The 18,054-nt window shown below is 36.9% G+C and overlaps 1 protein-coding gene across 4 annotated transcripts in view; it reads right to left on the minus strand.

Moving 5' to 3' along the window:
• ASXL3 (ASXL transcriptional regulator 3) overlaps positions 1 to 18,054 on the minus strand; it is a 126,622-nt gene that overhangs the window by 9,770 nt on the left and 98,798 nt on the right. For all 4 annotated transcript variants that reach the window (XM_021525717.3, XM_021525719.3, XM_077783773.1 and 1 more), the window contains 3 exons: positions 9,632 to 9,728; positions 9,059 to 9,164; positions 1,250 to 3,191 (listed from right to left, as the gene is read on the minus strand). In XM_021525717.3, the coding sequence (XP_021381392.2) occupies positions 1,250 to 3,191; positions 9,059 to 9,164; positions 9,632 to 9,728 (2,145 nt within the window). The remainder of the gene's footprint in view (positions 1 to 1,249; positions 3,192 to 9,058; positions 9,165 to 9,631; positions 9,729 to 18,054) is intronic.

Here is an 18,054-nt window from a genome sequence, read left to right on the forward strand (position 1 = left end):
AATGCAATTGACTGCTCACAATTCTTCAAAACATTCTGCTTTTGGTTTCAGCAGCAATTCTTTTCAGTTTCCACTTTGCATTACCAGAACTCCTAGAGCTCTAAGTGCTTGGTTATTTTTATTATTATTATTATTATTATTATTATTATTATTATTATTATTATTATTATTATAGTAATGACCTTTTTTTATTCCCTAGTGATCTATTTCCTTTATGCTTAGAGAGTTATTAGAATTTATTAGGCTAGATAGAACCTTCCAAATATGAAAGAATATCACTAAACTCAACAGGGCTAACTTCCAATTGCATCACTGCTCTTAAAAATAAATTATCTGAAATATGCTTCTGCACTAGTGATTAAAGCCTATTAGTCTATTTGCCCTCCCAGCCATATTAACAATGTTCAGTGACTGCAGAAGTTAAAAATAAATGCAGAAAAGGGCATTTCTGAATAATCAAGAACTAGTACTGCAAAGCCAATGACTTAAATACAGTAAATTGGATCTTAAACTTGGCTGAAGTCATCAAGTACAAAATGAAAAGGTTCAAAACACTGAGCCTATATATAACTGAATCTACAGAACTCTCTGTTATGAAAAAACCCTTTTCAACTGAAATATACTTTCTTATACAGCAGAATAATACACATGTGTTTGCTTAGATGGTGTATTTTTTTGCCTTTTGCTTTGCCATTAACAAAGCTATCTATACATACAAAAATCAGATACTTCCCCCTGATAAGTCTGTTTCCAGTTAATTCTACAGGGAAATCTTATATTTCAGCCTACTCTGTGCCTTAGGCTTGCAAATGGATCTTCAACTATTCTGACTCTTGGTTCTCTTGCTGGATTGAAGTGCTGGTTGTTTTTCTAAGTACTGGTTATGATAACCCTTATTAGTCATGCTTGCTGGAGAAGAAGAACAAGCACAAAATACAGACAGGCAATTAGAAAAACAAGTGCTGCATGTGACTGATGGAGAAAATCTTGAATTAAATTAAGCCATGGATACTGGAGAGCTCACCCAAAAACAAAATCAATTTTTTAGCAAAGACCTCTGCTGAACAACTGTAGATATATCTGTATCAGAAGTAATTTGGCATGGTGGAAATATAATAGTAAAGCAAAACCAGCAGTACTAACAACTCCTATACATCCCCCAAAAACATATCATGTACTGTGCCTGTATGCAGTTCATAGATGGACATAATAAACATTTTGTTTCCAAGCCACCCTATTTATTCATTACCTTAAGGGGTGGAACTCGGGGTTCTTCTCTGGGTGGCTGTTCTTTATCAGATGGACTTGTTGATGAAGCACTACGATTAGGCATATCATCATCTATTCTAGCTCTCTTCTCTTTACAGATTCCAAAACTGTGCTGTTCTGCTGTTTTCCTCTTTGGGATCTCTGGGTCTCTACTTTCATTTCTTGCTTCTGGTGATTTTGTGGGTTCTAAAGACTTGGAAGAATGTGAACTCTCTAAACGACTTTGGGTGATGCCTGTTAGCTTGTGAGATTTACTTCTGCACACTTCAGAAAATGTAGCTTTCTCTAGAGATGAGGTATATAGTTTATCATGTGGCTTTGATGGAAGCAATTCGATATTTTTGCCAAGTGATCCTTCTGATAAGACAGACACCTCTGAAGGCAAGAGTGTACCTTTCTTGTCACCTCTTTGCTGAACACTGTGATTTTTATTTTTGATCACCTCTGGAGGAGTGTGTTCTGGGATGGATGCAATGTAAGATTTCTCAATTTCAGGATGTGACTTACATGGCTGATGACTGAGGTTTTTGCTTTGGGACTCTTCCAATACTGAAGTATCAGGTATAATTGTTAGTGGACCAACTTTCATATTTTCAGGGGCACTCTGAAGTTGTTTGGGCTGAACAAGATTCTCTTCTTGAACCACCTTAGGAATGACAGAGCTTTCTTCTTTCAGGGTGGGAAGGGAATCTTCCAACAAACATGGAGATTTCCTTTGTTGTAGAGCAGGTCTTTCACTGCTTGGGGAGTTAGAAACTGGAGACATCTCTGATGGAAGAGGCAAACTATTTGTCACAAATGTTTCAGAAGTTAGAAGAACAGAAGATACTGAAGATGTTTCTGATGTTAAAGGCAAATCAGACATTGGAGATGTTTCTGATGTTAAAGGTAAATTAGAAGCTGGTGATGCCTCTGATGTTAAAGGTAAATTTGACATCAAAGATGCTTCTGAGGTTACAGGTGAGGTGGACATTGGAGACATTTCTGACATTAAGGGTGTGTGCAAGTTTTCATCACTGGCCTTTTGCTGAATATCACCTTCAATATTTTCAGAACTGGACACTTCAGATGAGCAAGCTGTTTCAAGAGATGCTGGAGTACAGGGTTCCTCTGAAGTTGATTGAGTGTCTCCTCCAGGAGAGGCAATACAAACTTCTGGACTTCCAGAGGAAAAGGAAGTTTCAGAAATACAAGCATTCTCAGACAACTGTTCCTCAGGGTCACTATGAAGCTCCATATCCACTGCAATGCCTCCACCAGTGAATAAGGAGCCTCCCAGAGCAGTACTTTGCATTTCTGGCACAATTAGCTCTTTTGCAGGCTCAGAATCCTTCTCAGCTGTACCGCTGACAGAGTTTGTGGAAGAAGCTGATTGTGCTGGTGATATGCAATCCTCCAGCTGATCTATCACAACTGACATCTCCTCCTGAGGGCATTCTGACTTCAACTCTACTTTAATTTCAATGCGAGATACAGTATCAGTTACATCATTCATCATGACACAGGACTCAGTGCTGTCTGCAAGCTGTACTGCCTCTGTTTCCTCATTTGTGTCAGCTGGACTTACAGACTCCTCAGAAAACTCATGTTCTGGCTTATGGTTCTCCTCCTGGCATTCACAAATACCTGTCTCGACCTCTTCAGCAATTTCCTCCTGAATGACTGATTCTTCAGGTATCAGTATATCTTCAGAATCTGCTGTTAGATCCTTGACAGGAACCTGTTCCATTTTACAATGAGATGGGCTATAATCTCTCTCTGGTAAAGGTGGAACTTTAGCACCTTTCTCCTCTTGATCCTCAAAGGTTGATTGCTTAGTAGGACCAGGTGTGCCAGAAGATCCGCACAAAGAATTGCTTTCAGCTTCATCATTGTTCTGCACTGCAGTGAGCTTCGTTGATTCTACTCTTGACATTCCCAACCTAGAAGAAAAAAAAGAAAAAAAGAAATTAAAATAAGGATTTCTATCACATTAAAGGATAAGGGAATAGACTAACCTTTCTCACTCACATTTTTTATTTCCAAAAAATACATATTTTCAAGTTTAAAATATTGGCTTGCTTAACTGGTGGCTAACTAATTTATATACAGTTTTATGTATTTTGGAAACCTACCTACTGAGATTTATTTACAAGTGTTAAAAACCATTAAAATTTTTAATATAAGTAATTGCTCTGTCTAAATTCCTGTTTCTTTTTGGTTTGTTTGTTTGTTTGGGTTTTTGTTTTGTTTTTAAATACCAGCACAATACTGCAACATTAGTACAGCATCCATTGCAGAATAAATGCACAACTGCATCATCCTCTAGTGGGAACAGTTATAAAGGAAATCCCTTTCTCCCTCCTTCTCCTGCTTTTAAGAGTCAACACAGCCAGCAATATGAAAGAAGTTTAACATTCTTAAGGAGATAAAAGATACACATTTACAGTCTATGCATTCATTCTCGGGGATGAAGTGCAAAGGAACCATGTACACTATTCAAGCTTCTGAAGATTTTCTTACCTTTGATCCTGAAAATACTAGTTTAAATAGAGTTTTATTACTTCAGCAGAATTAAAAAATCCACAAAAAAAAACCAAAAGAAAACTAAACCAAGAGATGAAAAAAAAGAGGTTGTTTTAAAAAATGTATGTGCTCTGACATCCTCATTTTCTTCTAAGACCAGTGGGAGTACAGACATTCAGCATCTTTAGTAAGATTTTCCAAGCAGACTTTATGCCTCAGCAATTCCATAATAGTAGAAAATACACAAAAGCTTGGTGGGAGGCCTTAAAAGAAATTTCATGGTCTTAAGGATCTTCTAATCTACTAAACAGATCTCTGTTATCATTTAATCAGAAAATAAAGAATAAAATGGAAACAAGCAAGCATAAAAGATATTCAGAAGCTATGGAAGCAAAATTGCTTGTCAGTGTGTAGCCAGAGGATAGAGATACAAAGGCCTATTCAGATGAAAGTACAGAACACGTAAAAAACCAAAATCTGTGGCTGTGCATTTTAAAAACACTGAGCAGATGTATTACAGTAAAAGCTGTAAACACAAATAAAAAAACCCCAAACCAACCCAGCCTGGAACTGGCATCCCAAAAAGCTCACTTAATTATTAGCATTGCCTACTACTGCACACTAATAATGAACAAAGTCTCCCTCTGCCATCAATACGCTGAGGAAGGATCCTCTAGAGAGCAATTCAGAGCAGCAAATTCACAATTCCCACACTGAATGCATTTCAGAAGATGTGTCTTTCTTCTGTATAGACTATAAGTTCCTCATATGGTCTAAGTTCAGGTTGTAAGTTTAGGTGAGTAAAGTTTCGTTTACCAGGGTTTTCATGAGTAACTTCCTGTAAAATTCCTTGTCTTAAGGAGCCAAAGTTATCTCAGGAAAATGGGAAAGGAAAACAAATCCACTCCATTACTGAAAACTGAATCAATGGTCTATTTTCTCTAGCTGGGTACATCATGAAAAGATACTGCTTGATGGTTATCTTCATTGATTGAAAATCAGCAAAGAAAGGAAGGACAGGATAAAGTTGAACGAAACTGTCATACGGACACTACACAAATACACACATTCTAGTACCATATTGCAGATAAAGAACTGCAAGGGAAATAAGATAAAGTAGATTAAGGCCAGCAGAACACGTACTGAATCTTAAGCATTTTTTTCAATATTGGAAATACTACTATGTTGAAGAAGAAACTGAAGAAAAGGGATATCTAAAGAAGAAGGCTCAAGATCAGTATGTTTAAGGCAATCTCAGATTGCAAAATAAACAGCTGATCTGTCTTCTCCCTTAGAGAAAAGGATACTCAAAGTCTGCAAAACAGCACAAAACTACGAGTGCAGCAGCAAGCACATTTCAATGGAATTGTTAAGGACAGGATTCAACTGGTAGAACAAGGACACAGTCATCCAGTAAATAAACCCAAAAAGCTACTCAAAGATATATGAATGCTGATTTTCTAGTGCTGTGATAAATAGTACTGGGGGGAAAAAGAACCAAAGTAAGGAAAGGATTAAACCAGCAATAAAATTTGGAGGTCTACCCAAAATTAAAGCTCTTATCTAGCTGACAGTACTATCTTGACATGTAACTCTCGAAAGTGAGAAAAGAGATAATATATTGACATAATAGAGTATAACCCTTGAAATCTTGGGGCAACAAGCCCAAAGAATGTGGATTTCTGTCAACATGCATCAGCTGATCAGATAAATGACTGCAGAATAAGATTTTGTATTTTGAAAAAAATCAGAGAGAGAGGAAGAATGAACAAATATGAGGAAATAGAAAAAGAACAAAAATGGATGGAAGTAAAATGTAACTGATGGTGCCATGATAAACAACCTGGGTACAGAAAAAAGCAAATACGAGAGGCAATGCTTAGAGCTAACAGGGGAAAAGCACTCTAAGGTCTTTGATTGCCATCAGCTGTGGAATGTATAAAAATGCTTATAGAGATTCTTCATCTATTAATGGTCCTTCCCTAAGCAGAAGGTGAAACTTGAATTTACTTACGGAATATTAGAAGATCAAATTTACTTAAGTCAGCGCAAATATACTACTCTGTACAGTGAGCAAGTTAGCCTGCAAGACAGATTCATTTTGCAGACAGCGCATGTGAGAAACAGCTCAGGAAAGCTTACAAATACATCTAGTTCAGTCAAATCAACATAGCTGGAAAGTGACACAGCCCAATCATACTGAAAGCTAGTTTAAAAACCAAAGTGAAAAAAGGTAAGAGAATCACAGAGTCACAGCATATCCTGAGTTGAAAAGGATCCACAAGATCCACTGAGTCCAGCTCTTGCCCCTGCACAGGACTGCCCCATGAAGCAACACAAGGTGGAAGCTACAGCAAATGCTAACATTCAATGAGTAAACAATGAGGAAAAGTCAGCGAAGTACCTCTGCCTACATAACAGCCAAGCAGAAGAAAGCAAGTGAAACAATGCAAGCAGGGGAAAGGGCAGGGAGAACCAGATTCAATACTTCAGTCAAAATGGAAATGATGTGGAATATGACATTTTGCATAACAATGTTGATGTCAGAAACCTATGAAACCAAATGACATGTATCATCACAGAGTGAGCAATTATCTGCCAAGCACCATGGTATCCAGCATTCAGTCAGCACAGCAGGACTGCTGTCTCTGCAGAATTATGAGCATCATTTTGTGACAGTCATTTTTGACTGAGGAACTCCTGCATTGCTGGTTATAAACTTCTAATTCTTGTGGAAGGCCCTATACCAGTATCTGACACAGCCCTTTCCTCCATGAAAGGTTAGTCACGGACTCTTCTCTTAACATGTGTAATGAAAAGCCATTATGTTTTTTATCTGAAAACCTAAATAGTATTTTTTGATATTAAAAGGATCAACACCTGGACTAAACTGAAGTCTCAAAGCTTTTTACTAAGAAATTAAACATTTTAGAATAAAATTACATTAAGACATTAAAATAAAATGACACATTAAGAGCTTAGTATTTCCATTATATATAAAGGTAAGGTGCTGTAGAAAAAATACACTGGGAGGAAAGCACCTAGTAAGGGTGCACGAAATAAAATACTAAAATGAATCTGTCCATTTCTTGCCTCATTTTCACTACATTCCCCAGCAGTCCAAGACAGGGGATTGTAAGAAGTAGTACTGTTACTGCAGAAACATTTCAGTTAATCTTTAATTTAATATGTTATATGAGGGGTTCCCCTCATATAACTCTGTGCCCTGGATTTCTTAAGTGAAAAACATCTGACAGCAAAACTAAGACAACTTATGTAATGATAGTTCCCATTGAACAGTTTTTCTGCTAAGTATTATTCATACATTTGACAGAGTAGACAGTGAGATAGATTGAGAACTGACTGAATGGCAGATCCCAGTGGGTTGTAATCAGTGGCACAGGGTCTATTTGGAGGCCTCATCACTAGTGGTGTCCCCCAGGGTTCAATACTGGGCCCAATACAGTTTAACTTACTCATCAATGACTTGGGTGAAGGGGTAGATGCCTTCTCAGCAAGTTCACTGACAACACAAAGCTGGGACAAGTGGTCAATATACATGAGCCTGTGCAACCCTTCAGAAGGACTCTGACAGCTGGGAGTGATGGGCAGAGAAGGTCTGAAACTCAGCAAAGGCAAGTGCAGGGTCCTGCACCTGGGAAGGAATAACTCTGGCGCCAGCACAGGCTGGGGACTGACCTAATGGGAAGCAGTTCTGAAGAGGAGGACACAGGGTTCTGGTGGACAACGAGCTATCCATGAGCCAGCAGTGCCCTTTGTGCCAAGATGGCCAATGGTATCCTGGAAGCATTAGGAAGAGCATTCCAGCAGGTTGGGGGAGGTGCTCCTGCCTCTCTGCTGTGCCCTGGTGAGGCCACAGGTGGAGTGCTTTGTGCAGTTCTGGTTCCTTTGGTACAAGAGAGACATGGAGCTTCTATAGATGCTCCAGTGGAGGGCAACAAAGATGACTGAGGGCCTGGAGCATCTCTCTTAGGAGGACAAGCTGAGGGAGCTGGGCCTTTTCAGCCTTGAGAAGAGGCAACTGAAAGGCAACCTTGTCAATTTCTGTAAGTGCCTAAAGGGAAAATCTCAAGGGGATGGGGCCAGGATCTTGGTTGTGCCAGGTAATAGGACAAGAGACAATGGGCAAAAACTGAGGCACAAGGAATTCCACCTGAATGTGAGGAAGAACTTCACTATTCACTCAGTCACTGCAGTGACTGAGTACTGGAATGGATTGCCCACAGAGAGTGTGGAGTATCCCTCACTGGAAAACTGCCTGAATGCAATCCTGTGCCATGTACTCAAGGGTGACTCTGAGCAGGAAGTTTGGACCAGATGAGTGACTGTGGCCCTTTCCAACCTTACCATTCTGTGGCTCTGGGATATAATTAAAAAATACTTTAAAATATAAAGAAAAAATCAGTAATTGCTAAAAAGCTAGTTTATACTTTATAAAAAATTCTTATTATTTTTAAAAACAGAAATATAATTCTAAGTGTTGATGAACTGGCTTTTAAAAATAATTTCTAAAAGGAAAATTCTTGGATTTTAAGATGTCAATCTCCTTAAATTTTGTTTTTTAAAAGAAATGAAGATAAACACTGAATCTTTAGCTGCTGAAGAATGCTTTCTCTGTATTATCATAATTAATGAAATTGTGCTGACTCACCCTAGTTGTGCAGCTGGAGTGATACTATATTTAATTTTAGTCAGTTAAAGGTATTTATTTACTTTGCATCTCACTTCTAAAATTAAATTAGTCATTGTCACTTTCATTTGTATCTAGCTAACATTTCTTCTATGTCATATATTCTTCTTGGCCAATGGGCCATCTCAGTCAAAAGATCAAAAACTCTGTTTGATTTTAGTAACTTTGCAACTAGCTTAGAAAAAATGAAAAAAATTAAAACATATTACAAAAATATTCCTACTGGTCTTCTCATCTGTAGAAGCAGTATTTATATTTTGCAGGAGGGAGGAATTGCTGTAATGCTATCTTTTAAAAGATGATTAAAAATATTCACATGCTTGTGTCTTAAGCTCTCTTTGGACTGAATTTTTATGGATGAGTTATGACTCTTTAAAAATGCAATTGTAATGCAAGTGCAGACATGCGACTATAATTCTACCCACAACTTCTTATACTGGGGAATGACTGCTCTTAGTAACTGCTTTATTAAGTTTTACAGCATATGGCCGTGCTATGTGAAGCATAGAATTATATTTTAATTTCCTCCTAAAAGAAAATATAAAAAATCCTTTTATTTGCTTCAGTACTTACTTTTCACCATAAAACCTTTCAAAGAATTTTTCTTTCCAAGGTTCTGTTTTCTTTTCCTTTTCAATCTCTTGTCTGATGCGCAACTGCATTTCTGGTGTAAATTCTCCTAAAAAACAAATACTAACATATTGAATAAAAGTTGTCAAGGATTAATTTAATACAGGTAATTATAAATTGTGAATACAATGATGACGTACAGTGATTTCTGATACAATCATCCAACAATGACAAATGAAATTAATGAAAACCAAAACGGAGAGTGACATAGAAAGATTTAATTTACCATATACCATCAGTATGTCAAAGGTATATTGGCAGGGTTTAGTTGCATGCATTCATGTTTCCAAGGCTGACAGTGATGAAAATACTTGGGTTTTTTTTAACTGTCAAAATAAGCTGCCACAGCAAGCTCCAAAAATGCCCTCTAAATTCAAAATGAAATCAGCAATTTCTCTTCTGCTGAATTACTGGTCTATTACAGTTTCTATTCCAAAAGTATTTCTCAAATGTAGAAAAAGAGATGCTCTTCATAAAAACAATTAACCTTGGGCAGACCTGAGAGCATGCAGTTACCTTCTGCCAGTCGCTGTTTCCACCCTTGCGCTGCATATGCGAAGAACTCGTTATTTAGAGCAGAGCTACTGAGGCGCAAAACTCCATCGCTCCCCATCTAGAAAATAAGCCAATGGTAGCAGAAGACAGTGTCAGAAACAGCGTCAGCTAAGATCACATCAAAACAGAGTTTCAATTAGGAGAAATGGGGGAAGTGTAGGCAGTGGGAAGAAAATACAAAATGACTACTACTAAAACAGCATTTTCATGCTAGTCGTTACTGTAAATGGAAGTGAACTAATCCAGCATCAATGTGCTCTCTTCAGTCATAAGTGTTACTGATGATAACTCAGTTTACAACTGATTGATGTGCTTTAATCACAGCTCTTTCTTGAGACTATGTCTAGAGGCATTGTACGCAATCAAAAATCAAGATCGTTATTGTACTTGTGCATCTGCCTGTAATATGGTACAAAACAAATTAATTAAATGCAATGAAGACAGTAACTTTGGTTTCTAAATAAACCTAATACTCGTGTTAGCTAATAAGCTGTATTGGCCAGAGTGGATGGCAGGCATATCTTAACAAAAGAACTGATGTAAACTAATCACTGAAACTGAAAACAGCTCTACATGTAATTTTATAGGCATCGAAAGTGAAATCTGTGGAAGAACATTAGAATTATTTGTATTTTCTACATTTGTCAAATATTCAATGATAAGACAACATTAAAAGTCTTTATCACAGTATCTTCTACAATAATTTTTAAAAGCAATCCAACTATTGAGCTGTCTTTTACCACAAAACTTAATGTATATTTTCAGGCTTGTGAGGATATTTCTGCTTCTGAAAGAATTCTAATAATTGAAAAAGGTAATTATATGAAATAAATTAGTAATGAATATTACCTCTAGCATAATAAATAGAAAGTAAAAAAACACACAAACAAAAAAACCAGAGGAAACAGCAGCAGAAGTAATGTTGCTAGAACAAACACTCACTATTTTACATCCTTCCAGGTAAGTAAGAGATAAATGTTTGACAACACTGTTTGTAATCTAGCAGTAAAATCCAGCACATTTTCCAGCATATTAACAGATGTTTTAGCTAAGTAACATCCCCTAGTTCTCAGTGCCTGCTTCTAACAAGAGCCAGAAAGACACAGGCATGACAGAAACATTGAATGATATTTCAGTGTAGTTAACTCATAGAGCTCTGTATTTCACTGATAATACATGCCCTATTTTGAGAAGTCTTCGTTAATTTACTCGTTGCCTAGCTGACATCCTGTCCCACAATTATCTCAGAGGAGTAAACTTGAAAGAAAGATGTGAAGTAGTAACCAGAGAAATAGCAATTAGCTCAGACTGAAAAACAGGCATTACTAAAGGCATTTGATTACAGTAAGAAAATTTGTGCATGGTACAGAGTTCCTCAGCAGGATATGAACCTACAGAAGAGCTGCCTGTGCTTTCCTACTACATGGCATTGTTTTGCCAACATGTCATAGAAGTTGGGTTTAAGTGGGTTGGATATGTAACATTTCTGTATATCTCATGATGTGGGATATGGAACACATACACATTAATTACAGGTAGGCTATGACTAATGCTGCAGCTGGAGGAAAACTGGAAAGAAACAGTGAAACATGCAGCAGAAGCAGCAAGATAATAAAACCAGTGAGGTGAGAAAGGTGATAAAGAACATGTACTTATTGTATAAATCAAACTACTATGACACATTATCTTCCTTCTGCACAAATGAATTTTGCCAGAAATACTTAAATTGCACAATTAATACATTAAAGAGGGATTTTAAAATACCAGTCCCTCTTGCACCTGAACAAACAAACCAGTATATGGTCAAAACCAACAGAATTACACCATTTTCTAGAAAGGTCAGATGCAAAGTCACATAGAAAAGAATCACAACTTACTAAACAAACAACTCCTTGTTCCTCTAAGAAAGGTGTTGAAGCTACCTTAAGTTTCAACATAAAAGGAGATTAAATGGAAACCCTCACTTGCCAACATATGTTCTACTCCAATCTGCATTAAAGATTTTTTCTCTAAGCCTGGCAATATTTTGCAAAAAAATAGTCATACAGATGTTAAATTCTAATAATATTTAACCACATTTAACTGAAGGCTGTGTCTCAAAGGTATGGGCCTCCTGAAACTCCATGGCTCAGCTGATGACTAACAGTGTAGCCATATCACCAACCAGATCAAAAGATCTCATAGGAAAGTAATGATTTAAAGTGGACAATCACTTTCTGTTAAATAAGCAAAATTATCCAACTTATTCAAAGGTCACACCTCTATTAGATTCCATGCAAAGCTGGAATGTACCACAATAGGTGGAAAGAGATTGCCACTTGTCAGCAGCAATTCACTATCAGATTGCATTAAACATAATTTGAAACTGCAGCCAAGTGTGATTGAGCTATTTCACCAGACTGCAGAAATGAAGAGCATTATACAGACTGCCAAATTATATTACCATGTGAATACAAGAAGAACAGTATTAGCTTCATTGTAACCCTGTTGTTGTTAGGACAAGAGAAAATCAAGCTTTGCAGGAAGAGTTACCCCACCTTTTATTTTTGTTGGCCAATATACTTTAGAAAAAAACACCAAGTTTCTGGGTGCAGTTTTCTTAACAAAGTTTCAAAAAGAAGCTGTGAGCCCCAAGGTAAATGCTAGGAAAAGGTCCAAACAAATTCAAAAGTGACCTAGTTCACCTGAACAAAAAGCACAGGCAGGAACTTCAGAACAGAAAGCAAGTGTTAGCAAGGTCATGGGTGAAGATCATTAGTTCTTGTGGACCAGAAAAAAATGCCAAGTAGTAAGTATCTGCAAAAGAAAAAAAAAAAAAAAAAAAAAGGAAGGGGAAACAAACTCCCAAAAGAATAGCAAAAAGGGAGAATTATATTGGTTAACTAAGAAGAAAAAATACTATAGGTCAACTAACAGTGGAGTAACAGCCCATTTGTGACCCGTATCAAAAAACAGATGCATACTTCACTGACCACTTTAGGTGTGAACTGCAGCAGTTTACAAATACTGGGGAACTCTGTCCACAACAGAAAAGATGATGTTAAAGATGCTTACATTAAGAAATATAAGAACAACAAGCTAAACATGAAGTCACTGACTGACTGCATGGTAGTCATTGCCACTGATGAACTGGCAGAGAAGGGCCCTTCCAGTGACCTGTGTTCACATGTCTACATAATTCATGGAAGATTTATGTAGCTAGAACAACCAAAATCTAAACATAAGAACATCTAATGATACAGAATGTGGAAACACACTAATTAATTAGAGGAGACAATTACAATGATCTATTTTAATGTGACATGAAAGAATAATTTCAGGCTTAAATATTGTAGAGGGATGTATGAAAGTAGACATCGTTATCTAGACTTGGTACACATATGGATACTACTGTTAAAAACAGAAGAAATAAAGAGTTGTGCAGCCCCTGTGACTTCACCCAACTTGTTTAGGAATTTAAGATCAAAGAAAATATTTGCTGGGAATGGAACAGGAAGTATTTATTCAACCAGAAAAAGCTCAAAGAGAAAATAAAAAAAATCCTAAAGAAACTCGTAGTGGCCAAAGAGATTAAGCAAATGAAACAGAAATTTTGAAAATGTTATAGAAAGAATAAAGCACTATGCAGAAAGAAGATATCACTACCCAAACTAAGTTAACAAAAACCTCAATCATCTAGCCATTTTCAGCTCACTTAAAGATTTCTACACAGTGCAAAACAGTTTGAACAAGTTGGAACAGACAAAACCCAAGTAATTTTATGCCTAGTTGTAAGAGTCCATCAGAAACAAAAAAAAACTTAAAAAAGATGTTTTATGCTTTTTCTCAATACCCTACTCATGTGAAATCAAGCTAACATCTTTTATGCTCAATTAAACTTTGAAGGACTAAAAGGTCATCCTTCTATAATGTTAGCTAACAACCTCCACTGAAATATTTTCTTACTTCACTTGAAGAATGCATTTTCACCTAAATCAACAAGTTGAAGTGGAAATTTTGAAACCATGGAGTGTATTCACTTCTCTAAGCTCTGATGATAAAGACAGCACAATTAACCACTAGATTTAAATTAGAATTTGGAGAAGCATGCCAATAAAGCCATTCTTAAATACACTGTTAATTTTTATGGTATTTAAAAAATGCTGTCCAACAGAGACAGTGTGTTAATGAGCTGGAACAACAAACATTTCTTGGAAAGTTTATGTTTTATTCTGTTGGGCTCTAAATTTCTGGGTTTTTCTGATTAAACACAATGCTAGAATTATGTTTTCTAATTAATGCTTTCATGCAGAATTCACAATGGCTTTTGAAAGTTCTTCTTTTTATTGAAAGCAAACAAAAAACCACCCAACCCAAAAACATATCTGTTAAAACCCAGCATCTATTTTGCATTACAAAGCAAATGTCAAATACTCTTATCAGAATGAACTGAGTAACCTTTCCAGAACAACTACTTCAATTATTTTCTTCCAAGTTCCACTGAAAAGTCTGTTCTGAAAATAAGGCAGGGATTATTTTTTAGCTCAGCCTGAAGATGCACATTGGTGTTTAGTAAGTGTACAGCAATTACTGCGTAGGTGTGTAGTGGTAGGTTATCTGATTTTGGCTAGAATCTTGAAAGACAAGGACTTAGTCAATCTATTATTTCTTTATCTCTTTCAAAGGATTCAAAATTCTCCTGAAGTATTTATAAAATTTCTAATGATTCACTGTACACAGCTGTTGTGTAGCATACTGTATTTCTTACATGGAAGCTTATGTGTGAATATCATGCCATTTGACTAGAATCATAGAATAGTTTGAGTTGGAAAGGACCTTTTAAAGGTCATCTAGTCCAATCCCTCTGCAATAAGCAGGGACACACTGAACTATCAGAGGGACACATTCACCATCAGGTGTCTGAGAGCCTCATCCAAACCTTGGAAGTTTCCAGCATGAGGCACCTACCACCTCCATGGGCAATCTGTTCTAGGTTTCTTCATAAAAACCTTTCTTCCTCATATCTAATCTGAATCAACCCTCCTCCAGTTTAAAACCATTACCCCTCAGTCCCACAGCAACAGGCCCTGCAAAGAAGTTTTCCCCTATCTATTTTACAGGCCCAGCCATCCCAATTGTCTCAGCCTTACAACAAAAATACCAAACAAAACCAAAACTGACCAACCAAAAATACAAACACAAAAGCAATCAAAAAATCAGCAAAAGAAGTGAAGATTAATCTAAATTAAGTGTCCAGTACCACTCATTTTTTGTACCCTTTCTAAAAATTGCTACTAACTCTGTATCTTATCTGGGGGAAGAACAATCCTATAATTCACATACTTTCCCAAAGGAATGTAAAAGGAATTATGTACAAAAGGTGGAAGATATGAGAAAATACATTTTGATGCTTTTGCATAACAGATTCCAAAATATTACAAATGAAAAATTTAGCAGCATTTATCTCACACACAGGAAACATAACATTTTATTTATGTGTGCAAAGAGACACCACTGCTGTTTTGTAACACAAGTTTGACTCTCTAGCACTGGGGACCAGCATTCCACTGAGCTGTGATTATTGGACAGTGCAGATGGAGCATCTGAAGATGCAGCAGCTTTAGTGGCTGGCATTCTGAAGGCAGACGCTTTAGGAAGCTTTATGCTCAAGTATTGATGTGATCTACATCATCTGAAATGAGGGAACGAGGACAACAGAGACTGTGCGATGAACCCCAGGAAGGTGTTGGTAGATATGATACCTGCAAAACCTACTGTTTTCATAATGTCCCTCCACCTTCACCCTAAGAATATATAAGACTGAGTTAACCAGAAGTGACAAGGAGGCTGTAGGAATCATCATGGAACCTAGAGATCCGTTGATATTTTTATCAGCAGTGACAGACATATAATGAAGTGGTGGTTTAACCGATGCTAAAGGCAGAATGGCAAATTGTCCTCTTCAACACATGGTGATGTCCCAAGAAGTTTTAGAGGTATGGCAATCGGTAAGCAGTGACTGCAAACAGCTTTTGTGGAGACATGGAACATGCTCTACAGACAGACTTGCTTGTTTCTTCAGAATCTGAATGCTGTATTTATATACAAAGCCCAATAGTATGGGCAAGTCAAATTCAAATAAATCCTGCTCTGTGATCTACTGCAAAAATAAGTTTATTTATAAAAGGAGGGGTTAAAGAAGAGGATAATGTGATGGAAGTGGTACATTTATTTCAGTCTTTGATGGCTGAACACTAATGCAAGAACTGCAAATGGTATGTAGGAGGACTTGAAAGATTTAGCTGACAATTGACATTTTTGACTTAAGTGGCAAAATAACAATCTGATAATTCATGACTGATAGTAATATAAAAGATTAGGCTTGTTTGTGAAAAAAGAAGAAAAGAAAAAAATGACAAAAGAATTTTAAAAATGTAATTTAAGTAGGCAAACTTTCCTAAATGCAGAATTAGTTGGAAGAATCACGAAGAACATGGTGCTACGGAAAAAGGAGTTAAAAAAACTGTCACAGTTCTTTAAATAAACAATGCTGACCACATGGAGTGCAAAGTCTCCTGCAAAGGAGTCATGGGCATTGTACAATAAGACCACATTGTCTTAGTTAGGATCTTGCTGTTGATCTCACAGCATGTAGGGAATGGAAATAAGGTCAACTTACTAGGGAAGAACCACAGTAGAACATGGTATAATGGGCCAAAATTAGACACAGTTGGAAAGGGACACATCAAACTCCAGAATTCTGTAAGTACATTAAAAGCAAGAAGAAGATGAAAGAAAAAGTACACTGTGCAACACTGGGGGAATACTAGAGGAATACAGAGACAAAGCTAATGTTAAAACTTCCTCTTTCTTTGCACGAATCTTCACCACAAATCTACTGGGCTGCTTAATACAATTAATACCAGCAACAAAAGGCGAAAGGGTCAGAACTGACCTTGAATAGGCAAGGAGCTCAACAAATGTTACTTAAATGCATTCAAATCATCTGGGCTTGATAGTGTAGCCTGTTAAATGTTCAGATACTAATCTATTTCAGAACTGTTAAAAGATGAATTTTGAGGAAATGATGACTATAAATACAAACTTATACATGCTGGTTATATATGTATATATATATATATACATATATATAGCACATATGTATCACCTGTGTCTAAAGAAGGCAATAGGAACAGCTAAGGACTTACAGACTTAGCCATCTTCAAAACTCCATGGTCTATGCACAGTCAATCCATTCTTTTTTGTGATACTCTAGACTGTCCTAACATACTGATGTGGACACATTCTGAGCAGACACAACCCAGAATCTGTAAGACTTTAAACATTTTGAAGAAGATAGGTGCTAGCCTCTCAGTTGACCCAAGAAACCTCTGTTTAAATGCCTTGCTTCTTCGCTCTGTCTTCATGCTTTGGAAAATATGTGCAATTGTTAAAGCACAAGATAGAATCATAAGATCATTTGGGTTGGAAAAGACCTGGAACACCATTGAGTCCAACCATTAACCCAGCACTGTCAAGCCCATGATTAACCCATGTAAGGTATCACACCATACACAACTGCCTGAAAATTAATCAGGAGTTGAGCAACAGGCAATGTAGATTTGTCAAGAGTAGGTTACATCAGAACTGTCCATTTTCTCTCTGACAGCATAAATGGCCATGTGATAGAAGAGAAGCAGCACAAGTTGTATATCTTGATCATAACAATGCAGTATTGCTTAATATTTTCTCAAGCAAAGCCAGGATATATAAATTGCAATTAAGTCACCAGAACTCTTTACTTAGGCAACTATTGTTTATTTATTATCAACTGGGAGTCTGTGTATTCAGAGGCATGACACAAAGATGGAAGTAATTTGAAAATACTATCAGTCAGAGAGCATGTAGAGAGAGCATCAGAATTCTCTTGATGCTTTTGTGAATTACTTTGGAAACAAAAGGGATAAGCAGGGCATTGCAATAGTGGCAAATGCAAAGTTTGACGCTCTTTTATAACACAGAACTAGAGAAATGCAAAATGAGGAAATTAAGTGGCTATTCAATGGTTCTGTAGAAAAGTACTTGTATTGATGGACTGTTCATAAACTGAATATAAGTCAGCCTTGCAATTGCAAAGAAGGTGAGCACAACACTCTAAGTTAGAAACAGGAGTACTGTCCAAAAGCAGAGAAATTATGTTTGCTCTTCATGGTGTTACTTACCCGTTGAGCTGGAGCCATACATTCAATTCTGACTGACGCAACTCAGAACCCATACAAAATTCAAAGGAGATAAATGAGGCTCAGAACAGACTTAAGGCCCTAGGTCTACAAAGACTGCATTATTATGGGCTGCTTCTCAAGAAAAAGAAACAGGAACATAGCAATCTCCACACTCTACACGTA

This window comes from Lonchura striata, chromosome 1, assembly GCF_046129695.1.
Source record: "Lonchura striata isolate bLonStr1 chromosome 1, bLonStr1.mat, whole genome shotgun sequence".
Taxonomy (NCBI): Eukaryota; Metazoa; Chordata; class Aves; order Passeriformes; family Estrildidae; genus Lonchura; species Lonchura striata.